Genomic DNA, 26,618 nt, shown 5'->3' on the forward strand with positions numbered 1-26,618 from the left:
TACTGGAATAAAATATTTGCAAATCATATGTCTGATAAGCAAATTGAACTCAGAATATATAAAGAATTCTTACAACTCAAGAATGCAGATAACTCAATTAAAAAATGGGTAAAGAACTTGAAAAGACAGCGGCCGGGTGTGGTGGCTCACACCTGTAATCCTAGCACTTTGGGAGGCCAAGGCAGGAGGATCGCTTGATGCTAGGAGTTGGTGACCAGCCTGGGCAACATGGTGAAACCCTGTCTCTACAAAAAAAAAAAAAAAAAAAAAAAACTTGCCAGGCGTGGTGGCACATGCCTGTAGTCTTAGCTATTCAGGAGGCTGAGGTGGGAGGATTGCTTGAGCCTGGGGAGGTGGAGACTGCAGTGAGCCATGATCATGCCACTGCACTCCCAGTGAGACCCTGTCTCACAAAAATAAATACATAAATAAATTGAAAATGGAATTCAGTGTGATTCAGCAGTCCCACTTTTGGGTATATATCCAACAGAATTCAAAGCAGATCTCAAAAAAGATTCGCATACCCATGTTTGTCATAGCTTTATTTGCAGTAGCCAAGAGGTAGAAGCAACCCACATATCCATCAATAGATAAATGGATAAAGAAATTGTGGGCTGGGTGCGGTGGCTCACACCTGTAATCCCAGCACTTTGGGAGGCCGAGGCAGGCTAATCACCCCAGCTCAGGAGTTTGAGACCAGCCTGGCTAACATGGCAAAACCCCGTCTCTACTAAAAATACAAAAATTAGCTGGGCGTGGTAGCGTGCACCTGTAGTCCCAGCTACTCAGCAGGCTGAGGCAGGAGAATCACTTGAACCCGGGAGGTGGAGGTTGCAGTGAGCTGAGATCGAGCCACTGCACTCCAGCCTGGCGACAGAGCAAGACTTCATCCCCTGCCCCCAAAAAAGAAGTCCTGTCACATGCCGCAATATGGTGAACCTTGAGGAGGATATAATGCTAAGTGAAATAAGAGGACAAATAGTGTATCATTCTCATTATGTGAAGTATCCAGTGTCGTCAAAATCATAGAAACAGTAAGTGGAAAGGTGGTTGCCAGGAGCTGGGCAGAGAGGGAATATGGAATTGGTGTTTGGTGAGTATAGAGTTTCAGTTTTACAAAATGAAAATGTTTTGGAGATCTGTGGCATAACAGTGTAAATATACTGGACACTACATAAAAATGGGTAAGATGGTAAATTCAATGTTATGTGTTTTTTACCACAATAAAAAATACATTTAAAAAATTTTTAGGCCAGGTGCTTTGGGAGGCTGAGGTGGGCAGATCACCTGAAATCAGGAGTTTGAGACCAGCCTGGGCAACATGGTGAAACCCCATCTCTACAAAAAATACAAAAATTAACCAGGTGTGGTGGCACATGCCTATAATCTCAGCTGCTTGGGAGGCTGAGACACGAAAATCACTTGAACCTGAAGGCAGAGGTTGCAGTGAGCTGAGATTGTGCCACTGCACTTCAGCCTGGGCTACAGACCCTGTATCAAAAAAAAATTTTTTTTTTAATAAATTTTTCAACTTTTTAACGGGCAAAGGATTTGAATAGGCATTTCACCAAAGAAAATACATGAATGCCCATAAGCTTATGAAAAGCAACTCAACCTCCTTAGTCATTATGGAAATGCAAAGTGAAACTATAATGAGATACCAGTTCCTGCCCACTGGGACAGCTGTAACTTAAAAGAGATAGATAATAACGTGTTAGTGAGGTGAGGAGAAAGTGGACCCTTCCGATATTGCAATGTAAAATGATGCAGCCACTTTGGAAATAGTCTAGTGGTCCCTCAAAATGGTAAACATGAAATTACATGTGGGCCAGACGCAGTGGTTCACACCGGTAATCCCAGCACTTAACGAGGCTGAGAGGGCAGATCACCTGAGGTCAAGAATTCGAGACTGGCCTGGCCAACGTGACAAGACCCCATCTGTGCTAAAAATAAATACCAAAAGCCTAGCCAGGTGTGGTGGTGTGCACCTAGAATCCCAGCTACTCAGGAGGCTGAGGCAGGAGAATCGCTTGAACCCAGGAGGTGGAGGTTGCAGTGAGCCAAGATCGCGCCTCTGCACTCCAGCCCAGGCAACAGAGCAAGACTCCATCTCAAAAAAAAGAAAAAAAAAATTACATATGACCCAGCAGTTTCATTCCTGGGTGTCTACCCAAAAGATACCATCCACATAAACACTTATACATGTGTGTATAAATGTTTCTTATACAAGAATCTTTTCTTTCCTTGGATCATCAGAGGCTAAATAATGCAAGTTAGAAAGCAAACATCCATGTAAACACTTAAATAAGTGACCATAGCAGCATGTTTTATAATAGCCAACAAGTAGAAACAACCTAAATGCCCATCAACAGAGGGTGGGATTAGCCAGAGGGCCAGTTTACTAGCCCTGATTTAAATGATAAAGCTATCCATGTCCTCCCAGCAGCTACCTTAAATTCAAAACACAAGAAGCATGCTGATTACAATTGTAACAAAATACCAGCCTTCACCATTATGGTTTAGTACTGTTTTTAGAAATCCTGACTATTAATATGGGAAAAGACAGAGACATACAAAGCCTCAATAGGCCGAGTGCTGTGGCTCATACCTCTAATCCCATCACTTTGGGCTGCTGAGGTGGGAGGATCCCCTGAGCCCAGGAGTTCAAGACCAGCCTTGGCAACATGGTGAGACCTCATCTCTACAAAAAATACTAAATTAGCCAGATGCGGTGGTGCACCTGCCTGTAGTCCCAGCTACTCTGGAGGCTGAGCAGGAAGATCACTTGAGCCCTTGCTGTTGAGGCTGCATCAAGCCATGATCATGCCACTCCACTCCAGCCTGGGCAACAGAGCAAGACCCTGTCTCAGAAAAGCCTCAATAATTAAGAGGGATGCAAGAATAAATTATTGGCCATTGGTTAGCTGAAGTCAGTGCCTGGGACAGGAAAAGGGAAGAAAAACACTAGTGACAGGGTTCTGTGATGGTGAGATTGTTGGTGTTTTCTTTTTACCAGTCTCCATACTTTCTTCATTATGGGATTTCTTTGGAAGCTAAAAATACTGCCTGGGAATGGTGGCTCACGCCTGTAATCCCAGCACTTTGGGAGGCTGAGGCATACAGATCACTTGAGGTCAGGAGTTCGAGACCAGCCTGGCCAACATGGTGAAACCCTGTCTACTAAAAATACCAAAAAAAAAAAAAAAAAATAGCTGGGTGTGGTGGCGGGCACCTGTAGTTCCAGCTACTCAGGAGATGGAGGCTGCAGTGAGCCAAAATGGCACTACCACACTCCAGCCTGAATGACAGTGAGACTCCATCTCAGAATATACATATAATTTTGAAACATTGAGATAGTTTCCTAAAATCTGAAGCATACATCTATATCTAATTCAACAAAAGATTTAGAGCATTTTTTCTTTGAAACTTGACATATTTCTGTACCTTAATTTTTGTTGCTTTTTTTTTTTTGAGATAGAGTCTCGCTCTGTCGCCCAGGCTGGAGTGCAGTGGCGCAAACTCGGCTCACTGCAAGCTTCACCTCCCAGGTTCACGCCATTCTCCTGCCTCAGCCTCCCAAGTAGCTGGGACTACAGGCGCCCGCCACCACGCCCAGCTAATTTTTTTTTTGTTTTTTAGTAGAGACGGGGTTTCACCGTGTTAGCCAGGATGGCCTCAGTCTCCTGACCTCATGATGCGCCTGCCTCGGCCTCCCAAAGTGCTGGGATTACAGGCGTGAGCCACCACGCCCAGCCTGTTTTTTGTTTTTAGGGGGAGATGTTTGTGTTTATTTCTTTGAAGTAATTGTGTTAACTCTTACTTTTCTTTGGCAACTTGTTATTTCTGTTTCCTAAGCTGGCATTTCATAACTATTTACCCACAAAGGGGGAGGCCACATGGTGCTGAGAAAAAGCTCTGGGTTTGAGTTACTTGACAGCTCTCACCTTTAAAAGAGAACTTGTACCTTTTTGCCTTTTTTTTTTTTTTTTACTTCAACTTAATATCTTTTTTCTTTTTCTTTTCCTTTTTCTTTTTCTTTTTTGAGACGGAGTCTTGCTCTGTTGCCCAGGCTGGAGTGCAGTGGCGCAGTCTCGGCTCACTCCAATCTCTGCCTCCTGGGTTCAAGCCATTCGTCTGCCTCAGCCTCCCAAGTAGTTGGGATTACAGGTGTGCACTGCCACACCTGGCTAATGTTTTGTATTTTTAGTAGAGACAGAGTTTCGCCTTGTTGGCCAGGCTGATCTCAAACTCCTGACTTCAAGTGATCTGCCTGCCTCAGCATCCCAAAGTGCTGGGATTACAGGTGTGAGCCACCACGCTCGGCCCCCGTTTTTCTCTAGTTTCGGTTATGAAATTTCCTGCTGTGCATGAAATGATTTCTAAGATCCCTTCTGGCCCCAACAGATAGTTCTGTAGTCTTTATTTCTAATGAACCTTTCCTCCTTAGATCATCAAAGGCTAAATAATGCAAGTTAGAATTTCTTTTCCTTTGAAAACTAAGAAATACATATTTGGTTGTATGCTACTATTATATACAATTTTTGTTATTTTGTTTTTGGACTATTGTTGTTAATCATGTAACTATTCACAGAATAGGATCACTCACTAGTTCAATTTTTGCAAATTACCGATCAAGACTCGCTCGCCGTGAAATCCACAGGGACATACTGGGGTTTTTCAGTTATTTAAAAAATTATTTGGCTGGGCGCAGTAGCTCACACCTGTAATCCCAGCACATTGGAAGGCCAAGATGGGCAGATCACCTGAGGTCAGAAGTTCAAGACCAGCCTGACCAACATGGAGAAACCCTGTCTCTACTAAAAATACAAAAATTAGCCGAGTGTGGTGGCGCATGCCTGTAATCCCAGCTACTCGGAAGGCTGAGGCAGGAGAATTGCTTGAACCCGGGAGGCAGAGGTTGCGGCGAGCGAAGATTGCACCATTGTACTCCACCCTGGGCAACAAGAGTGAAACTCTGTCTCAAAAAAAAAAAAAAATTATAAAGCCAGTTTAGCATTCAATTTATATTTTGGCACATAGGTAACTAAGATGGTGACCACCTCGTCTGTACAGGCTTCTGATTGTTACCAGGCTAAGGCAAGTATGTTTTCTTTGCCTACCATAACTAAATTACAAAAATTCGGAATGAAATGAATAATCTGGAATATTTATCACTATCAGTGAAAGCCAGGTTTTTTTCTTCTGAATAGAGTTAGAATGCACATTGAAGTGATTTGCTTAATTTCAATAATCAGATTTATAATTTCTGTGAACATACTGATCACTTAATTCTCAATGTAAAGATTAAAGATGTCATCTTGTGGATAATCCATGGGGGGGCAATAGCAAGAAGTCCCTTTTTCACCATAAAGGAACCCAAGCGCTTGGGTAAGGTTCCCATCATGGCACTGAGCCCATGGTGGATTACAGCAGAGGTGTAGAGTGATTTTAAGGAGATTGGATCGCTTGATCCCAGGAGCTCGAGACCAGCCCAAGCAACATAGCAAGGCCCCGTCTCAACAACAACAACAAAATAATAAATAAAAAATTGGCTGTGCTTAGTGGCGCAAGCCTGTAGTTCCAGCTACTCAGGAGGCCAGGGCAGGAGGCTCCCTCGAGCCCAAGAGTTCCAGGCTGCAGTTAGCTAAGATCATGCCACTGTACTCCAGCCTGGGTGACAGAGTGAGTCTCTGTCTTAAAAAAGGAGACTGGCTTCATCACTCACAAGAAATCACTCTTACTTGGATTTTTTTTCCCCCTTTTGAGATGTTATCATTCAGTATATATGAGGTTTGCCTCCAGGAAGAGAATGCTCAGCCAAGCCAACTCAAGCATCTTGTGCCTTGAGAGTGACATCTTTCACTGTCATTATTAGTAGGTTGCTATCCTTGTTTGTATGCTGCCAGCTCTTTTGAATGAATTAGAATGAATCTGTCTTCCCAGGTCTTGTCACCTGTGGGACCCTGATGTGACTGAGACTTCAGGCCAGAGCCTGGGCAGTGTGGTATGGATTTACTGGGTAACGCATGGTGTGTCATCTCCTGATTGACCTTAACCATGCATCTTCTGGTGACCTCCCTATATCATTTGAAGCCCATTCCTTTTCACCTTTGATTCTAGAAGACTGCTTTTGAAAAAATAGGCACATTTTAAAACATTTTTAGGAATTCAGATGCATCACTAAATATATTTGTTTAAGTGTCTGGTGCAAGTATGAAAGGTGTTTAAATTAAAGGGCTCTGAGCCAGATGCAGTGGCTCACACCTGTAATCCCAGCACTTAGGGAGGCTGGGCGGACAGATCATTTGAGGTCAGGAGTTCAAGACCAGCCTGGCCAATGTGAAATCCCGTCTCTACTAAAAATACAAAAATTAGCCGGGCATGGTGGTTCACAGCTGTAATCCCAGCTACACAGGAAGCTGAGGCAGGAGAATAGCTTGAACCTGGGAGGCAGAGGTTGCAGTGAGCCGAGATCCCGCCGCTGCACTCCTGGGTGGCAGAGTAAGACTCCATCTAAAAAAAAAAAAAGGGCTGTAGGCTGGCCTGGTGGCTCATGCCTGTAATCCCAGCACTTCGGGAGGCCGTGGTGGGGCAGATCGAGACCAGCCTGGCCAACATTGCAAAACCTCATGCCTACCAAAAATACAAAAAATTAGCCAGACGTGGTGGGCGCCTGTAATCCTAGCTACTCAGGTTGAGGCAGGAGATTTGCTTGAACCCAGAAGGTGGAGGTTGCAGTGAGCCAAGGTTGCACCACTGCCCTCCAGCCTGGGCAACAGCGAGACTCCATCTAAAAAAAAAAAAAAAAGCCGAGCGTGGTGTCATGTGCCCATAACCCCAACTACTCAGGAGGCTGAGGCACGAGAATAGCTTGAACCCAGGAGATGGAGCTTGCAGTGAGCTGAGACCACGCCACTGCACTCCAGCCTGGGAGACAGAGGAAGACTCTGTTTCAAAAAAAATTAAAGAGCTGATACCTTTTGCAGTGGGAAATTCTTAAAAAGGAAAGTTTTAAGCCAAGTGCCAATTTTTAACTGATCATAATGTGATGTTGTCCACAGAGGCACAATGTATATTAGTACTTTCCTCCATATTTAGTACATAATGAATGCCTTTGGTACTCATTTTCTGAATGGTTTGCTCTGGTAAGAAAGGAAAAAAAAAAAAGCAAGAGGCAGCTTTGCCCACACTACCGAGGCTGTACCACCAAAAAGCTTCATTCCCATGGTTCCTCCCTGTGGCATCCAAGAAGTTGCAGAGTCCCTAGTTCAGAGAGCAGGGGTATTTCTCAGGATTTCAGAATCATCAGCTGCTTTGAAGGTGTGCTTCCTTCACCTGTATTTTAACGCTCTGCCCCAGGGGTGGTCCCTGTCTCCCTTGGGTACAGTGCCCTGTAGGACCTTGGGTGCTCTAGTTCCAGGTTTGCCTCGCTTCCCCTCTGAGGGTGTTCTGGAGAAGCAATGCTTTTTAAGTTGACGGGTCCCATCCTCTGCCATTTCTAGACTTAAAGAATCACCAGTGCAACTATATATACATCCTCAGGTTGCTGTTTTTATTTTTAATAATTATTAAATACTGTACGTTTTCTCACAAAAATTAGTATAGCTACAGAAAAGTATGCTTACATTTCATACACATTAAAATGACTTTTAGACCAGGTGTGGTGGCTCACGCCTGTAATCCCAGCACTTTGGGAGGCTGAGGTGGGCAGATTACTTGAGGTCAGGAGTTTGAGACAAGCCTGGCCAACACAGGGAAATCTTGTCTCTACTAAAAATACAAAAATTAGCCGAGCATGGTGGTGGGTGCCTGTAATCCCAGCTACTCAGGAGGTTGAGGCAGGAGGATGACTTGAACCCGAGAGGTAGAGGTTGCAGAGAGCTGAGATCCCACCACTGCACTCCAGCCTGGGTGACAGAGCGAGACTCTGTCTCAAAGATAAAATAGTGCAGGTGCGGTGTCTCACACCTGTAATCCCAGCACTTTGGGAGGCTGAGATGGGCAGATAACCTCAGGTCAGGGGTTCGAGACCAGCCTGGCCAACATGGTGAAACCCCATCTCTACTAAAAATACAAAAATTAGCTGGGTGTGGTGATGGGTACCTGTAATCCCAGCTACTTGGGAGGCTGAGGCAAGAGAATCACTTGAACCCAGGAGGTGGAGATTGCAGTGAGCTGAGATTGTGTCACTGCACTCCAGCCTGGGTGACAGAATGAGACTCCTTCTCAAATAGTAATAAAGTAAATAAAATAACTTTTGATTTGCGTTAGATAACTTGACACCAATTTGATAAAAAATTAGTCTTCATTTTAAACAGCCTGCCCTGAGTATGGTGATTTAGTCTACCAATTCTCGTTAGTGTATCTAATTCAGTGTCTTAAACAAACATCACCTCACTTTTACAGGGCTCGCGCAATCCGCTTCAGACAGGATGGTAACGAAGCCGTCGGAGGATTCTTCTCGCAGATCGGGCAGCTGTACATGGTGCACCATCTTTGGGGTATCTGTTTTTCCCTTTTCAAGTTACTGGGATTTGAGAGTTCATTACTAAGTTGTACTGGGCAGTAGAGCACATCTTGAGTCAATAACCTAAACCCCTACAGCAAATCCAGACGTCACAGAGGGACAGTCCGTATGGGGCTGTCTGGAACTAGCGAGGCCAACAGTGAAAGTCCATAGATTGATGGCATTAGTGAGCTGAAAGTGAGTGGGGATGATGAGGAAAGGAATAAGGGGTGAAGCAAGCAACCATGGAAGAAGGTGACCAGGGAAGTCAGAGTGCCTTCCACAGAGTGGTCCCAGCCTTTCTTTGTATTTGTAGATGACTTCTTATTTCCTCGGCAGAGGCAGGCCTGCATTTTATCCAGAGCAGCAGCTTCCTGCACATACTCACTGCCTGCCTTTATAGACGTGGTTCCACTGTCTCAGGACATGGACCCCCTCACCATTTCCATCCCTACACATTTTTGTTTGGCACCATCTTTGGTATTTTTCCAGGCCTGCTCCAGATGTCACCCCTCCCCACTAGTGAACATCGTCACTCCTCCTGAGCCCCAGAGCCTTTTGTGGTGCTGATTATTACCGTTGTAGCTGTATATGGTGTGCAGCCCTCCCAGGCATCCCCGTCTATGAATAAGCACAGGAGCTAGAAGGGCCAGATTGGATGGAGGAAGTTTCTATCCCTTTGGCTGTTGGGCAGAGGTCAAGCCAGGTGCATGCTCCGTTCACATCAGCACCTGTAGCTGCCCGGAGAGGGCCTCCCAGGTGCAGGATCCTAGAATTGCAAACAGGCAGGCACCAGAGTGTGAATGGCGGAGCTCTCACAGAGGCTGTGGGGAGCACAGGGCAGACCTCTTGTCTCTGCCCTGTGGGGAGGACTCAAGGCTTCACAGAGCAACAGCAAGATGAAGAGGATTGCTTGAGGCTGGGAGTTTGAGGCTGCAGTGAGCTATGACTGTGCCACTGCACTCCAGTCTGGGCAATAGAGCAAGACCCTGTCTCAAAAAAAAAATGTAATTAAGAAGATATTGGCTGGGCACAGTGGCTCACGCCTGTAATCCCAGCACTTTGGGAGGCCGAGGTAGGTGGATCACCTGAGGTCAGGAGTTAAGAGACCAGCCTGGCCAACATGGTGAAACCTCATCTCTACTAACAATACAGAAAATTAGGCATGGTGGCACATGCCTGTAATCCCAGGTACACAAGTGGCTGAGGCAGAAGAATCGATTGAACTCAAGAGGCGGAGGTTGCAGTGAGCTGAGATCGCGCCACTGCACTCCAGCTTGGGCAACAGAGCGAGACTCCGTCTCAAAAAAAAAAGAAACCAAGCCATCTGGATGAGATACCTGTGAATTGTACCACGACACAGGTGATCCCCCCCACCTGAAGCGCCTTTCTTCCCATTCCTACGTCAGTGATGTCCTTTTCAACTTCAACACCCACCTGGTCAGCTTGCACCTTTCCCGCAGCTCTCCCATTGCTTGCCCTGCTCCCCGATACACCGTGTCCTTGTATGGGCCACGGCACTCTCCACAGCTGACCTCGCCTGCCTCATATCCTGGGGCTTCACTGCATGGAACACACTCCCTGCCCAGATCAGTGTAGTGCAAGATAAATGTTGAGTAAAATTGATCTGACATTGCTTATCTGTGGTCTCACAGTTTCTGGTCATGAATTTAATACGTTATTGGAGAATTTCACTTGGTTTATAAAGGTATATCTTAGATTCACTAGATTGTAAAGCTTAAGAGGGAATTGTGGCTGGATGTGGTGGCTCACGCTTCGAATCCCAGCAGTTTTGGAGGCTGAGTCGGGAGGATCACTTGAGTCCAGGTGTTTGAGACCAGCCTGGGCAACATAGTGAGACCCCATCTCAAACGAGCAAACAAACAAATAAATACTTTTTTTAACTTAAGAATGGGCCAGGCCGGGCGCAATGGCTCACGCCTGTAATCCCAGCACTTTGGGAGGCTGAGGCGGGCGGATCACGAGGTCAGGAGATCAAGACCATCCTGGCTGACATGGTGAAACCCTGTCTCTACTAAAAATACAAAAAAAATTAGCCAGGTGAGGTGGCGGGCGCCTGTAGTCCCAGCTACGCGGGAGGCTGAGGCAGGAGAATGGCGTGAACCCCGGGAGGCGGAGCTTGCAGTGAGCTGAGATAGCGCCACTGCACTCCAGCCTGGGCGACAGCGAGACTCCGTTTCAAAAAAAAAAAAAAGAATGGGCCAAGCGTGGTGGCTCACCCCTGTGATTCTAGCACTTTGGGAGACTGAGGCGTTTTGATGATTTGAGCCCAGGAGTTTGACATCTGACTGGGCACAAAAAGATAGAAAAATTAGCCAATGTGGTAGTGCATTCCTGTAGTGCCAGCTATTCAGCAGGGGCTGAGGTGGGAGGATCACTTGAGCCTAAGAGGTCAAGGCTGCGGTGAACCATCATCGTGCCACTGCACTCCAGCCTGGTTGACAGAGTGACCTTGTCTCAGACAAAAAAAAAAAAAAAAGACTGGAAGTTTGCTTTTCCCACATGGCCTAATATAATTTTGCTCAGAATTTCCCCAGCCCAGTATATTACACACCTGAAGTAGTCCCTGAGAAAACTAGATGCCCAGGTGAAGCAAGACCTTAACAGATGTATGGGTGGAATGCAGGGTATATGTTTTAAGTCTTACTTCTCTGTGTGGTTATTTTTAAGCTTACAGGGATCTTCAGACCAGGGAAGACATACGGAATGCAGCATGGCACAAACATGGCTGGGAGGAATTGGTATATTACACAGGTAATCTCTTAACAGCCATGAAATACGCTTTTTGTCTTACTGTTTCAATCATGTTCTTTCACCCTGACACTAATAGGTGGCTTTTGTAATAGTATGTTGCTAGGATAGTGAGTTATCAGGTTGGAGGGGGAAAGGAAATAGTCAATTTTTCTCTAATACATGACTTTTTTCAATAAAACAGAATATCCATGCTTTCAAATGTGTATATCATCTGTCACAGTTTTCAGACCCTTGAATGTTGTAAATTTTATATCACTACCTTTTTTTTGTAGATTTCTATATTCTCTGTAAACTTATTACACAAATAAAATTTTTTTCTAAGCTTTCCTTTTCCATCAAAATTGTTAGTATCCCAAATCAGAATGTAATACTTATCAATTAGAGTGATTTTGAAATTGGATAAATTAAACTTCCTGTATGTACAGTATGTATACATGGGTGCATAATACATGCATGTGCACATACATAAGTATATTATGAAACCCTGTTTGCTTGATTTTTATAAGAAAACAGTTGGCTGAGTGTAACCCAGTGGCGTTGGTAGAGGTAATCAGTACCAGCCATGTTGCATGGCAAGTATATTTCAGGCCGGGCTCAGTGTCTCACACCTGTAATCCCAGCACTTTGGGAGGCCGAGGCGGGCAGATCACCTGAGGTCGGGAGTTCGAGACCAGCCTGACGAACATGATGAAACCTGTCTCCATTTGAGAGGCTGAGTCAGGAGAATCGCTTGAACCTGGAAGGTGGAGATTGCGCCACTACACTCCAGTCTGGGTGACAGAGCAAGAATCTGTCTCAAAAAAAAAAAAAAAGTATATCTCAGCCCCTGTACTACCAAGAAAATAAAAGAGTAATTTGTCCTAGAAAGTAGGTGTTACCTTGTCTTTCAGTTCAAGAGATTATATAACATATAATTACATGTTATATAATTGTATTTGATTTTGCTGCTTACTCAAAGAACGTTTGAGAAATCACCATTTCTCCTCACCATACGGACTTTCCCTACCTCCCACAAATAAAACAAATATCCAGGTAGGATCTGCTGTTTTTTTTTTTTTTGTTTTTGTTTTGAGACAGAGTCGTGTTCTGTCGCCAGGCTGGAGTGCAATGACATGATCTCGGCTCACTGCAACCTCCACCTCCTGGGTTCAAGCAATTCTCCTGCCTCAGCCTCCTGAGTAGCTAGGATTACAGGCAGTCGCCACCACACCCAGCTAAGTTTTATGTTTTTAGTAGAGACAGATTTCACCCTGTTGGCCAGGATGGTCTCGATTTCCTGACCTCGTGATCCACCTGCCTCAGCCTCCCAAAGTGCTGGGATTACAGGTGTGAGCCACTGCACCCAGCTGATCTGGTGTAATTTTAATAGCATCCTGTAGGATGCCAGCTGATACAGGGTCCGCTTGTATATTTCTGCCCTTGAGGTTAGTCCTGTATATTATGATATTCTCTTGTTTTCAAGCAGCACATCTGTGAGCATTGTTGGCAATCTGTCTGTTAGTGTCATTTACCATAATGTGTTTAGAAAATAACAAGTGCAGTAACCCTGATCCTGCTTTCAGTTCCACTTATTCAGGAAATGGAATCCAGAATCATGATCCCACTGAAGACCTCGCCCCTCCAGTAAAGCTGTAGCGTTTCTATGTGCCTACATACATTTCTGTGAGAAGTATTTGTCATAAATTAATTTTAATTGTATATCAAGTAAAAAAGAAACACTGAGGTTTAAGCTGCTGTATATAGCTTGTGAGAAACCTCTTTTCTTTAAAATTTACATAATCACAAGAAAGGAAAGAATTACAGTTGGACTGATCGTGACAGTGCCCTGTCGTCCTCTTTGAAACACCCCCGTGTTGTCCAGTATACCTTATAACACTTAGCCACTGCTCCCCACCCTCCAGAAGGGGTCCACATTGAATTCTGAGTCATCTTGAAAATAAGATTCCAGCCACAAAAAAAAATTAGCCATTTCTTTACTAAAGAAAACAAAAAACAAATCTGTTTTATAATTACAGATTTTTAGACAAATTTCTTTATCAGGAAGAAATACAAATTTTGTCATGTTTCTCAAGCAGTTTTTCTGAGTAGTTTCTGAGGAGGAACAAATTACAAGTGTACCCAGTAACTGAAAATGTTTTAACTCACTGTCATTTGTAAGCAGTCCACATAGTAGACAATGGGTTTTCCAAGCTGGGCAAGGTACATTTAATCAGTAAATCAGTTTTATATCATGTATCGTGATGTTTCAATGTGAGACACAAAAACAATGGCTTGAAACTTGTGTATCATATGTGATTTTGAAATGAACACCTTGAATAGCACTAATTTTTATTTGTGATATTTTTCTATAACAAAACAAGTAGCACTAGGAAAAGAGGTTTTATTTTGTAAATGATCATTTGTGACCTCAGACACACTCTGGCTAATATTTTAATAAGCTCACAGCAGATTAATTCTGAGATCATGGATGAGGGGTGGTGCATGTTGAGATTTAAATTGGCATAAAGCTGCATACTTTTTGTCTAGCTGTTTGATTTCGTTTTTTAATATAGTGTGCCAATTTTGTGACTGTTACCATGTGAAAGTCCTGTTGAAATGAACAGTTATGTCTGCCCCACAATCAAGAATGTATGTGTAAAGTGTGAATAAATCTCATATCAAATGTCAAACTTTTACATGTGAATGATTTTCTCAAGGAACATAGAAAAGTCAATAAAATACTCTTAATTTTCACATACCACGTTTGGATTTTTTTTTTTTAATTCTGAGAATGACAGACATGTGCCGTGAGTGACCCTGCCACTCTTGCAAAATAGCTCGTCACAAAGGATTGAAGGAAGTGAGGAAGTCAGCTGGCTTCTGGGGAAAATCCCTCCATAGGAACAAATTACAAGGCCCTGGGCAAGGTCATGCCTGGTATGTGCTGAGGGCAGCAGAAGCCAGTGGCAGAAGCAGACATGAGGGAGAGCGTGGTGGGATGTGAGCTCAGAGGTCACAGGGCTGGATCCCTTGAGTGATGGAGGCCATTAGAAAGACCCTAGTGGCCAGGCCCAATGGCTCACACTGGTAATTCCAACACTTTGGGAGGCCGAGGCCAGAGGATCCCTTGAATGCAGGAGTTTGAGACCAGCCTGGGCAACATGAAGAAACCTCATCTCTACAAAAAATCGAAAAATTAGCTGGGCATGGTAGCATGTGCCTGTAGTCCCAGCTACTCAGGAGGCTGAGGCAGGAGGATTGCTTGAGCCCAGGAGGTCGAGACTAATGAGCTGTGATCGTGCCACTGCACTACAGCCTGGGCAACAGAGCTAGACCCTGTCTCAAAAATAATAATAATAATAATAATAGGCCGGGGACAGTGGCTCATGCCTGTAATCCCAGCACTTTGGGAGGTCAAGGTGGGTGGATCACAAGGTCAGGAGTTCGAGACCAGCCTGGCCAATATGGTGAAACCTTGTCTCTACTAAAAGTACAAAAAAATTAGCTGGGCATGGTGGCACATGCCTCTAATCCCAACTACTTGGGAGGTTGAGGCAGGAGAAGTGCATGAATCCGGGAGGCAGAGGTGGCAGTGAGCCGAGATCACGCCACTGCATTCCAGCCTGGGTGACAGAACGAGATTCCATCTCAAAAAAAATTATAAGGCTGGGCACAGTGGCTCCCACCTGTAATCCCAGCACTTTGGGAGGCCGAGGCAGGAGCATCATCTGAGGTCAGGAGTTCGAGATGAGCCTGGCCAACATGGTGAAACCCTGTCTCTACTAAAAATACAGAAATTAGCTGGGCATGGGGGTGGGCACCTGTAATCCCAGCTTCTCGGGAGGCTGAGGCAGGAGAATCGCTTGAACCCAGGAGGTAGAGGTTGCAGTGAGCTGAGATCGCACCACTGCACTTCAGCCTGGGTGACAGAGCGAGACCCCGTCTCAAAAAAAGTGAAACTAGAGGAGCTCACCAAGGGAGTGACTGTAGTCAGAGGAGAGGATCAAGGTGAGGAGGAACCTGCAAAAGAGACTAAGAAACCACCAGGGAACTCAGCAGACACTCAAGCAAGTGAGGCGTCATGAGAGCCAAGTGAAGAAAGTCCGTCAGAGATCACCTCTGTCAAATGCTGCCAAGAGGCTGGGCCAGATGAGGTCCCCAGACTGATCATAGGTGTGGTGGCTCACGCCTTTAATCCCAGCACTCTGGAAGGCTAAGGTGGGCGGGTCACCTGAGGTCAGGAGTTCAAGACCAGCCTGGCCAACATGGTGAAACCTCATCTCTACAAATAATACAAAAATTAGCTTGGCATGGTGGCATGTGCCTGTAATCCCAGCTGCTGGGGAGGCTGAGGCAGGACAATCACTTGAACTTGGGAGGCGGAGGTTGCATTCCAGCCTGGGTGACAGAGCAAGACTCCGTCTAGGAAAAAACAAAATTCATGAATTTAGCAACATGATGGTCACTAGTGACCTTTGATAAGGGCATTGTATTCTTGAGCTATATTATGAAATTATCACTTTATTTTAGCAATTCCTGCTCAGTTTGACAAGTCATTTTACTGAATTTCTATAGCACAATGAATCATCATTTTGTCCCACTATTAATTTTCTTTCTTTTTTTTTTTTCTTTTTTGAGACAGGGTCTGGCTCTGTCGCCAGGCTGGAGTGCAGTGGCACGATCTTGGGTCACTGCAGTCTCCACCTCCCAGGCTGAAGCCATCCTCCCACCTCAGCTTCCCGAATAGCTGGGACCACAGGTGTGCATCACCACGCTCAGATAATTTCTGTATTTTTTTGTAGAGACAGGGTTTTGTCATGTTGCCCAGGCTGGTCTCGAACTCCTGGGCTCAAGTTACCCATCTGGGCCTTCCGAAGTGCTGGGATTACAAGCGTGAGCCACTGTGCTTGGCCACACTATTACTTTTCATTGGCAGTATTCAAAACTTCCAAACTCATTTTCCGTTTATTGGGTATAAGTCTGAGGAATATTACTTATAAAAGCCAACTCATTTTTCATTATCACACGTGAGGTTTTTAAGTCTGTTTCAAAAAGCAAGTGGGCCATACTATCAGCATCCCTACCACCTTTTTTGTTCTTTGGAGACAGAGTCTCACTCTGTCGCCCAGGCTGGAGTGCAGTGGTGCAACCACAGCTCACTGTAACCCTAAACTCCTGGGCTCAAGCAATCCTACCACCTCAGTCTCCCAAAGAGCTAGGACTACAGGTGTGCCACTATGCCTGGCTTTTTAAAATTATTACTGTTATTTTGTAGAGATGGTGTCTCACTGTATTGCCCAGGCTAGTCTCAAATTCCTGGGTTCAAGCAATCCTCCCACCTCAGCCTCCCAAAGCACTGAGACTGCAAGTGTGAGACACTGCACCCAGCCCTTACCACTTGTTAAAAGCCTTTCTAGAACCACTTTGCTCTCCTCCAAACTAGCCCTTGATAGAACCATCTTTTATTTTCACAGCTGCCTGTGAAAGACCCTTTTTGCAGTTCCACATTATAATTTTGCTTTAGTTTGGGATCTTTAGGATGGAGAGCACCCCTCCAGTGATTAGGAGAGACCCAAGATGGAAATAAAGATTTTATTACTTACAGGTCCTGGGGGTAAACACCATGCCTGGAGGTCACACACATGGGGTCAGGGAGCACAGACGGGGAGAAAAAGAGACGCATGGGCCAGTGCCTTTAGTGGGGTACAGAGCATTGCTCAAACAGATTTCCCTATGGGGAGTTTTAATTAGTGGATTTAAAGCAAGCATGATTGGGCACAGTGGTTGACACCTATAATCCCGGCACTTTTGGAAGGCCAACTCAGGAGGATCTCTTGAGTCCAGAAGTTCCAGACCAGCTTGGGCAACATAGCAAGATCCTGTCTCTACAAAAAAAAAAAAATCAAAAAATTTGACAGTGTGGTGGTACACACCTGTGGCCCCAGCTACTCAGGAGACTGAGGTGGGAGGATCGTTTGAGCCCAGGAGGTCGAGGCTGCAGCACAATCTGTGATTAGTGAGGCCTAGGAGAGTGCGTGCCCCCAGCCTGGCCTCTTAACCCTTAGGATGGGAGCCACATCAAAAATGTGCTAATATAGGTCAGGCGCAGTGGCTCACGCCTGTAATCCCAGAACTTTGGGAGGCCAAGGAGGGTGGATCACCTGAGGTCAGGAAGTCGAGACCAGCCAGGCCAACAAAGCAAAACCCTGTCTCTACTAAAACTACAAAAATTAGCTGGGTGTGGTGACATGCACCTGTAATCCTAGCCGCTTGGGAGGCTGAGACAAGAGAATCGCTTGAACCTGGGAGGCAGAGGTTGCAGTTAGCTGAGATCATGCCACTACACTCCAGCTTGGGGGACAGAGTGCGATTTCATCTCAAAAAAAAAGAAAAAAAAGGAAAAGAGGAGGAAGATTTTTAACTCAGTGTCTCTAGGCAGTAGCCTCCCTCTGGGACAGCCCATACCACAAGATAATCAGTTACTTTCCCGCCCTTTTAGTGTTCTATAAGTAAAATATTTAGAATGGCTTGTATTTCTAGGTGACTAAAACAATATATATATATATATATTTATTTCTTCTCTTTCTTTGGATGTTTACCTGACAAGCTTCTGCTGATAATCAAGTAGTTGTTTTGTTTTGTTTTTGAGACAGAGTCTTGCTTTGTCACTCAGGCTGGAGTGCAATGGTGTGACCTCAGCTCACTGCAGCCTTGACCTCCTAGGCTCAAGTGACCCTCCCACCTCAGCCTCTTGAGTAGCTGAGACTACAGTGCATGCATCATGCCTGGCTAATTTTTAAATTTTCTGTAGACACAGGGTTTCATTATGTTGCCCAAGCTGGTCTCAAACTCCTGGGCTCAAGCAATCCTCCTACCTGGGCCTCCCAAAGTGTTGAGATTACAGGCATTAGCCACTTCGCTTGGCCGCCCATTGCTTTAATGTAGGGCCTTTAAGATGGACAGCACCCCTCCAATGATTAGGAGAGGCCCAAGATGGAAATAGTTCATCACTTGGCCAGGCACAGTGGCTGATGCCTGTCCCAGCATTTTGGGAGGCCGAGGCAGGAGAATCGCTTGAGTACAGGAGTTGGAGACCAGCCTGGGCAATTTCTGTAGACCCTGTGTCTACAAAAAATTTAAAAATTAGCCAGGTGTGATGGTCTGTGTCTGTGGTCCCAGCTACCTGAGAGGCTGAGGCAAGAGGATCACTTGAGCCTGGAACGTCAAGGCTGCAGTGGGCTGTGTTCGTGTCACTGTACTCCAGCCTGGGTGACAAAGCGAGAGCCTGTCAAAAAACAAAACAAAACGAACAAACAAACAAAAAAACAGTTTATCACTTAAAGGTCCTGGGGATACACAGCACTCCTGGAGGTCATACACAGGAGGTCAGAAAGAGACTTGGGGGCCAGTGCCTTTAGCGAGGTCCTGGGCGTCACCCAAGCAGGTTTCATATAGGGATTTTAACTGGTGGGTTTAAAGCAAGCAAGTGGCCGGGCAAGGTGACTCTCGCCAGCAATCCCAGCACTTTGGGAGGCGGAGGCAGATGGATCACCTGAGGTCAGGAGTTTGAAACTAGCCTGGCCAGCATGGTGAAACCCCTGTCTCCACTAAAAATACAAAAATTAGCTGGGCGTGGTGGTGGGCGCCTGTAGTCCCAGCTACTTGGGAGGCTGAGGTAGGAGGATCACTTGAGCCTGGGAGATCGAGGCTGCAGTACACTGAGATTGCACCACTGCACCCCAGCCTGGGCAACAGAGACACACCCCGTCTCAAAAAAACAAAAAATAAAGCAAGCAGTCACGAGTTCCAGGAGGTCTTGCAGTGACCGAATGGTGGTCACTGCAGCATATCTGCACAGTCCATGTGGGGTGTGAGGGTCAGCGGGGCCTGCTGAACAGGCTGCATGGAACTGTCCCACCGGAAGGTGGCCACCAGGGGGCAGTTGTGTAAGGCAGACTTCTGGATCCACCACACTGAGGAACTGGGGGGGTCCGGGGAGTAGAACCGGAAACAGCGTCAAGGGTGACTGAGTTGGCCTGGCGCTGTGGTGGCTCACGCCTGTACTCTCAGCACTTTGGGAGGCTGAGGCTCAGATCACCTGAGGTCAGGAGTTCAAGACCAGGCTGGGCAACATGGTGAAACCCCATCTCTACTAAAAATACAAAAATTAGCCGGGCATGGTGGTGCACGCCTGTAATCCCAGCTACTCGGGAGGCTGAGGCAGAAGAACTGCTTGAACCCAGGAGGAGGAGGTTGCAATGAACCAAGATCACACCACTGCACTCTAGCCTGGGCAACAGAGCGACACCTTGTCTCAAAAAAAAAAAAAAAAAAAAAGAATGACTGAGCCCTGCTTCTGGTAGTAGAAAGTCCAACTTAAATTTCAAAAGGTTGCTGACGCAATATAAAGTTATAAGAATTCACTACAAATTTTTATTTTTTTTTAATCTTTTGAGACAGGGTGTCACTCTGTCACCCAGGCTGGAGTGCAGTGGCAGGATCTTGGCTCACTGCAACCTCCACCTCCCAGGTTCAAGCAATTCTCCTGCCTCAGCCTCCCGAGTAGCTGAGATTACAGGAGTGCGCCACCAAGCACAGCTAATTTTTGTATTTTTAGTAGAGATGGGGTTTCACCATGTTGGCCAAGCTGGTCTTGAACTCCAGGCCTCATGTGATCTGCTTGCCTTGGCCTCCCAAAGTGCTGGGATTATAGACATGAGCCCACCATCCTGGCCTACAAATGTATTTTTTTTTTTTTTTGAGGTGAAGTCTCGCTCTGTTGCCCAGGCTGGAGTGAAGTGGCGTGATCTCAGCTCACCACAACCTCTGCCTCCCGGGTTCAAGCGATTCTCCTGCCTCAGCCTCCCAAGTAGCTGGGATTACAGGAGTGTGCCACCACATCTGGCTAATTTTTGTATTTTTAGTAGAAATGAGGTTTCATTATGTTGGCCAGGCTGGTCTCGAACTCATGACTTCATGATCCGCCCACTTCGGCCTCCCAAAACCCTGGGGTTACAGGCGTGAGCCACCATGCCCTGCTCTATAAATGTATTTCTTATTAAATGTATACTTACAGTTTCTTTCTGGGACATCATAGATGTTCAATAATAAGATGAATCAACAAAAAGAAAGGAGGGAAGAAGTAAAAGGAGAGAGGGAGAGAGAAGAGAATGAAGGAGAAGAAGTAGTACAGAGACTATCAGTTTTGGGATTTTGTTTTTGTTTTTCTGTGGAGACAGTGTCTCAGTCTGTTGCCCAGGCTGGAGTGCAGTGGTGTAATTACAGCTCACTGCAGTCTCATCCTCCTGGGCTCAAGCCATCCTCCTGCCTCAGCCTCCTGAGTAGCTGGGACAGCAGGCATGAGCCACAACATCTATCTAATTTTTGCATTTTTTGTAGAGGTGAGTCTTGCTACACTGTAAGGCTGATCTTGAGTTCCTGAGCCCAACATAATGAGACCCCCATCACTACAAAAAAATTAAAAAATAGATGAAAACCACTTGAAGTTTTTGCAAAACAGGCCTTCCATCTCAGGGAGTAAAATTTCTCCATTGTATTCATATGTCAGCACTTGTGACCACAGTGTTAAGTATTCACTTGGGGTGGATAATCCTGGCCTGCTAAATTGTTAACTCTCTAGTAATGCTTACAAGATAAAGAATGGTGTGGCCGGGCGCGGTGGCTCACGCTTGTAATCCCAGCACTTTGGGAGGCCGAGGCGGGCGGATCACGAGGTCAGGAGATCGAAACCACGGTGAAACCCCGTCTGTACTAAAAAAATACAAAAAATTAGCCGGGCGTGGTGGCGGGCGCCTGTAGTCCCAGCTACTCGGCGAGGCTGAGGCAGGAGAATGGCGTGAACCCGGGAGGCGGAGCTTGCAGTGAGTGGAGATCGCGCCACTGCACTCCAGCCTGGGTGACAGAGAAAGACTCCGTCTCATAAAAAAAAAAAAAAAAGAATGGTGTGGAAATCATTGCCTCAGGTTCCAGCTCTGAATGTGATCTCACAGCTGTCATTAACTCTGGTAGGGTATTTCCCAGCTGTTAAAGAGGACAGCAGGCAGTGGCTCACACCTGTAATCCCGGCACTTTGGGAGGCTGAGGTGGGCGGATCTCTTGAGGCCAAGAGTTTGAGACCAGCCTGGGCAACATAGCAAAACCCAGTCTCTACAAAAAATACAAAAATTAGCCAGGCATGGTGCCTGTAATCCCAGCTATTTGGGAGGCTGAGGCAAGAGAATCACTTGAACCTGGGAGGCGGAGGTTGCAGTGAGCCCAGCTCGTACCACTGCACTCCAGCCCTAGTGACAGAGTGAGACTCCGTCTCAAAAAAAAAAAAAGAAAAAAAAAAAAAGGACAGCAGTTTCTGTACTGCCGACCTTAGGACTGTGAGAATCACATGAGGAGACATGAAAACACCTTGCAAAATGTGAAAGAAAATAAGTACTGTGACTCATGGTTAGGTTTTCTGAAGCTGCTCATAAAGATTCTGAGGGTTGTAGGGTCAAAAGCCATCAGGTTCCTGTTACCACTTCCTGAGGCCAATCTCTGGAATCTGCCGCTCTCTCCTGGCCTTGCCCTTGGGAGCAGCAGCCCCAGTGGGCCTCCCTGGGTGCCATGGAGACAGACGCACTTGTCTCCAGTAGAAGAGAGAGAAATGGAAGAATCATTAAACCAGCAGTTAGGCCTGGGCACAGTGGCTCACACTTACAATCCCAACAATTTTGGAGGCTGAGAACAGAGGATCGTTTGAGGCCAGGAGTTGAAGACCAGCCTGGACAACATAGCAAGACCCCCATCTCCACAAAAAATTTAAATATTAGCCAGGTGTGGTGGTGTGCACCTGTGGTCCGTTAGGAGGTCAAAGCAGGAGGTCCGCTTGAGCCCAGGTGTTCCAGGCTGTAGAGAGCTATGATCTTACCACTGCACTCCTGCCTGAGCGACAGAGCGAGACCCTGTCTCAACAAAAAAATACAAATAAAAAATAAGTAGCAGTTAAACCAGGAGAGAATGGAGTGGGTGGGAGCATAAAGTCATTTTTTTTTAAGCATATGAAAGCTTTAAAGGACTTTTATTGTTTCAACTTAATACCCTGACAAATTTCTGCTCTTGGCTTCATGATCCCAATTCTTAGCTCTTTCTATTTACATAAGCAGCGTTCATAATCAGAATGAACAATGGCGTCACACGGACAATTAGCCATGCCTTTCTGAGTCCATCCTAGTGTAGGCATGTGTGTAACTCCTGGGAGAGCTGTTCCGTAGCTGTTTCCAGCGAGTCCAGAGTTCAAAAAGTGTGAAAGGGGTTGGTGCAGTTCTTGCATCATTTCAAACTCACTCCTCTAACACAACAAAGCAGGGATTGTCTGAGACGGCAGCTTTTGGGCGGTTCGCTGAGAGCTGGGCAGCCTGTGGGACCAGCCCCTCTTATAAAGGGTTCCATGCGGCCATCAGTATTTCTCGGAGGATCAGATCCCTCTGAGCCAAATTCATGTCCACCTTATGTTCAGGCCACAGCCCCGTGGATGGGCTCTGAAACCACCTTTGCATGCTTGTGAAAGATGGACTAGAAAAGAAAAATGAGAACCTAGGAGGCGGAGGTTGCAGTGAGCCGAGATTGTGCCACTGCACTTCAGCCTGGATGACAGAGCGAGACTCTGTCTCAAAAAAAAAAAAAAAAAAAAAAAAAAAAAAATGGAAAAAAAAAACCAGACACACACACATAAATGAAACCACGTTTGCAAAAACTCTAACAAGTGAAATGTAATTTAACCACCTCCCATCTCACCTTTAGCCTTCAAACTGCCCTTAATCATAGCCGGGCTTGGACCAAGCTAAACTGGGAGACATTTAGTTTATAGCTTAAATGATAATAGCTTGGCTGGGCGTGGTGTCTCACACTTGTAATCCCAGCACTTTGGGAGGCCGAGGCAGGAGGATCACGAGGTCAGGAGTTCGAGACCAGCTTGACCAACATGGTGAAACTCCGTTTCTACTAAAAATACAGAAAAAAATTAGCTGGGCGTGGTGGCACATGCCTGTAATCCCAGCTACTCAGGAGGCTGTGGCAGGAGAATCACTTGAACACAGGAGACGGAGGTTACAGTGAGGCAAGATTGCACCACTGCACTCCAGCCTGGGTGACAGAGCGAGACTCGTCTCAAAAAAAAAAAAAAAAAAAAAAGATACTAGCCCTTCCCCAAAACTCAACTGCCTTCATAAAGCTAATGAGAGACCACCAGGCAAGGAGGATGAGAGAAGCCGAAATTCTCCCAAGGTGTACACATAAACACCATTTCCAGTTATTATTCCAGAGGGCAGGCACAAGATTTGCAACTCCCCGTTACTCCTACAGGTTACATCATGACTGTAGAACCTAAGATTGGCCTTTTGAGATGTCTTTTCAGGTTTTCGCATTTCTTTTTTTTTTCTTTTTTTTTTGAGACAGAGTTTCACTCTGTCGCCCAGGCTGGAGTGCAGTGGTGCGATCTCTCCGCTCACTGCAGCCTCTGCCTCCTGGATTCAAGTGATTCTCCTGCCTCAGCCACCCAAGTACGTGGGATTACAGGTGTGCTCCACCATGCCCCACTAATTTTTGTATTTTTAGTAGAGATGGGGTTTCACCATGTTGGCCAGGCTGGTCTTCAACTCCTGATCTCAAGTGATCTGCCTGCCTCGGCCTCCCAAAGTGCTGGGATTACAGGCGTGAGCCACCATGCCTGGCCCAGGTTTTTGCATTTCTGACCATCAGTGGCTCCACCTGGATCCGATGACCTCCCCACCCCCACCGCCCCACCACCTCACCCCACCCCACCCCATGGCCCCAGCCAGAAGCGAATCCCCTGGCCTGCCAAAGTATCCTTGAAAAAGTCTAGCCTCCGAATTTTCGGGGTGATTGATGTTAAGAATAAAGCTCCGGCCTCCTGTTCGGCCGGTTCTGCATGAACTAACCTCTGTCTCTATTGCAATTCCCCTGTCTTGAGAAATCGGCTCTATCTGGGCCGTGGGCAAGAAGAATCCATGGGGCAGTAGCAGCTGTGATGGTCAGACAGTGAAAACCAGTGGAGGCTCGGTCCTCCCACCCGCCCACCCATGGCCTGCTCCTGCCATGCGCACCGGGCGGTGCAGAGGCTGACACCGTTTGCAGCACTTTTCAAGGTCCCGGCATGCCTGGTCCTGCCCAGAGCTTGGCACTACTGAAAGTGCAAACACAGCAAAACAGTTTCTAGGAGAGTGGCCAGGAGGCATTCACAGTTGGGAACAACGGCCTCATTGTTTGGAATCCATTTAAATGTTGCCAAACCTATTTCATGTCTCTCCTTCAGAAACTGATTTGGAGGAAATTTGATTCATCTGATTTGCTTATGTGGCCAAATATTATTTGGCCAAATTTGGTTGAATGATAAATTTTTCAACTAATTCTCAATATTAAAACCTTATGGCTTTTTCTACTGAATTATCCAACAGTATCCACTTCCTAACCCCGTGGCTTTCCCCTCCCATTTTTCCTCCAGGAAGGGTATAGAATCTCACACATTCAGAGCATGTTCTGAAATTTCCCTTGCTTGGCTCTGCTCAAAATAGACATAAACCTGGCTTTCGAGTATTTCCAAGTCATTTATACAAAAGAAGTGGTTTTGTATATATAGGCTGTTGGGAGTTATTAATATTTAACCGATTTAGGGGAAAATGCCGGCCTTTGTGATTAGTAGAGCTTTTTATTTCTTTTACTTTATGTGATTTTCGAATATGCTTTTTTTTTTTTTTTTTTAAGAGACAGGGTCTCACTCTGTCACCCAGTCTGGAGTACAATGGCGGAGTCACAGCTCACTGCAGCCTCGAACTCCTGAGTTCAAGGGATCCTCCCATCTCAGCCCACCAAGTAGCTGGGACTACAGGTGCATGCCACCACATCCAGCTAATGTTTTTATTTTTTGTAGAGACAGGGTCTTGCTGTGCTGCCCAGGCTGGTCTCAAATTCCTGTCCTCAAGTGATCCTCTTATCTTGTCCTCCCAGAGTGCTGAGATTACAGGCGTGAGCCCAAATATCCATTTTTCAATCAGTACTTTTGTTTAAGACTCTATTGTTATATTGGAGGAAAAACAAAAAACAAAAAACAAAAAACCTTTGTAACATTTCATATATGACAAATCCCAAGAAGTAAAAAAAAGGACTTTCCAGGTCCCAGGGCTTCAGGAAGTGGGAGTGGGCTCATGGGTTGAAGACATTGTGCCCAGCACTAAGCAAAGTGGAGTCTTAAGCCTGTTTCTTGCCTGGGGGCTGTTTATGCTTCAACACAGTACCTGAAATATTGGGTATTCCAATATGCAAGAGGCAGAACTGCAAATTCCACAAATCCGTTCTGACATATGGATAAACTTTTATTGACATACCAAAGGGAAACCAATATTCACTGAAGGCTGCCAAATCTGTATTTCTAAGAGTAAAGGTGTTTAATTGACTCTCCACCCTTAAAACACTTTGTATGAAATATAGCTACGAATATACATAAATAATTCAGATTATAAAACTCTCCAGGAAATTGGCTGGGCGCGGTGGCTCAAGCCTGTAATCCCAGCACTTTGGGAGGCCGAGGTGGGCGGATCACAAGGTCAGGAGATCAAGACCATCCTGGCTCACACGGTGAAACCCCATCTCTGCTAAAAATACAAAAAATTAGCCGGGTGTGGTGGCAGGTGCCTGTAGTCCCAGCTACTCGGGAGGCTGAGGCAGGAGAATGGTGTGAACCTGGGAGGCGGAGCTTGCAGTGAGCCGAGACCACGCCACTGCACTCCAGCCTGGGCCACAGAGCGAGACTCCATCTCAAAAAAAAAAAAACTCTCCAGGAAATCAGTAGTCATCATATAATACTGGAACTACAGTTAAAACAAAAAAAAGCAATCTTCTAGGAGTCCTAACTGTAGTTTAAAGTACAGATCATCTGTAACAACTTTCTATATCAAGTTGTAATAGGCAATTGTAAGCAAACAGTATCAATCTGTGTAACTTGTAAAAATTCATCTGAAGTTGTTCGGAGCTGTACGACAATGGATGTTATTCTTCCAGTTCTCCCAGCAGCTCTACAAAATCAGTGATATACCATTTGGCATTATCCTTGACTTGTTGCCTGATCACATTTCCTCCAAATCCAATGAAAGCATCCTAAGAAGAAAAGAGAGAGAAATGATTTTTATTTTTATTTATTTATTTTTTGGAGTCTCGCTCTGTCGCGCGGGTGGAGTGCAGTGACACAATCTCGGCTCACTGCAACCTCTGCCTCCTGGGTTCAAGTGATTCTTGTGCCTCAGCCTCCTGAGTAGCTGAGACTCCAGGTGTGCCCCACCTCGCCTGGCTACCT

At 45.8% G+C, this 26,618-nt stretch overlaps 2 protein-coding genes across 7 annotated transcripts in view; one reads left to right on the top strand and one right to left on the bottom strand.

Annotated features, from left to right (window-relative positions):
- NIPSNAP2 (nipsnap homolog 2) overlaps positions 1 to 14,016 on the top strand; it is a 35,872-nt gene extending 21,856 nt beyond the window's left edge. Inside the window, exons 8-10 of the mRNA XM_003281701.4 lie at positions 8,407 to 8,501; positions 11,198 to 11,281; positions 12,844 to 14,016. Coding sequence (XP_003281749.2) covers positions 8,407 to 8,501; positions 11,198 to 11,281; positions 12,844 to 12,908 — 244 coding nt within the window. The 3' untranslated portion in view covers positions 12,909 to 14,016. The remainder of the gene's footprint in view (positions 1 to 8,406; positions 8,502 to 11,197; positions 11,282 to 12,843) is intronic.
- An 11,591-nt stretch (positions 14,017 to 25,607) lies between these two features.
- The window catches only part of PSPH (phosphoserine phosphatase), a 39,809-nt gene continuing 38,798 nt past the window's right edge, over positions 25,608 to 26,618 (bottom strand). For all 6 annotated transcript variants that reach the window (XM_030796607.1, XM_030796602.1, XM_030796604.1 and 3 more), the window contains one exon: positions 25,608 to 26,422. In XM_030796607.1, coding sequence (XP_030652467.1) covers positions 26,315 to 26,422 — 108 coding nt within the window. In that variant the 3' untranslated portion in view covers positions 25,608 to 26,314. The remainder of the gene's footprint in view (positions 26,423 to 26,618) is intronic.

This window comes from Nomascus leucogenys, chromosome 17, assembly GCF_006542625.1.
Source record: "Nomascus leucogenys isolate Asia chromosome 17, Asia_NLE_v1, whole genome shotgun sequence".
NCBI classification, from domain to species: Eukaryota; Metazoa; Chordata; class Mammalia; order Primates; family Hylobatidae; genus Nomascus; species Nomascus leucogenys.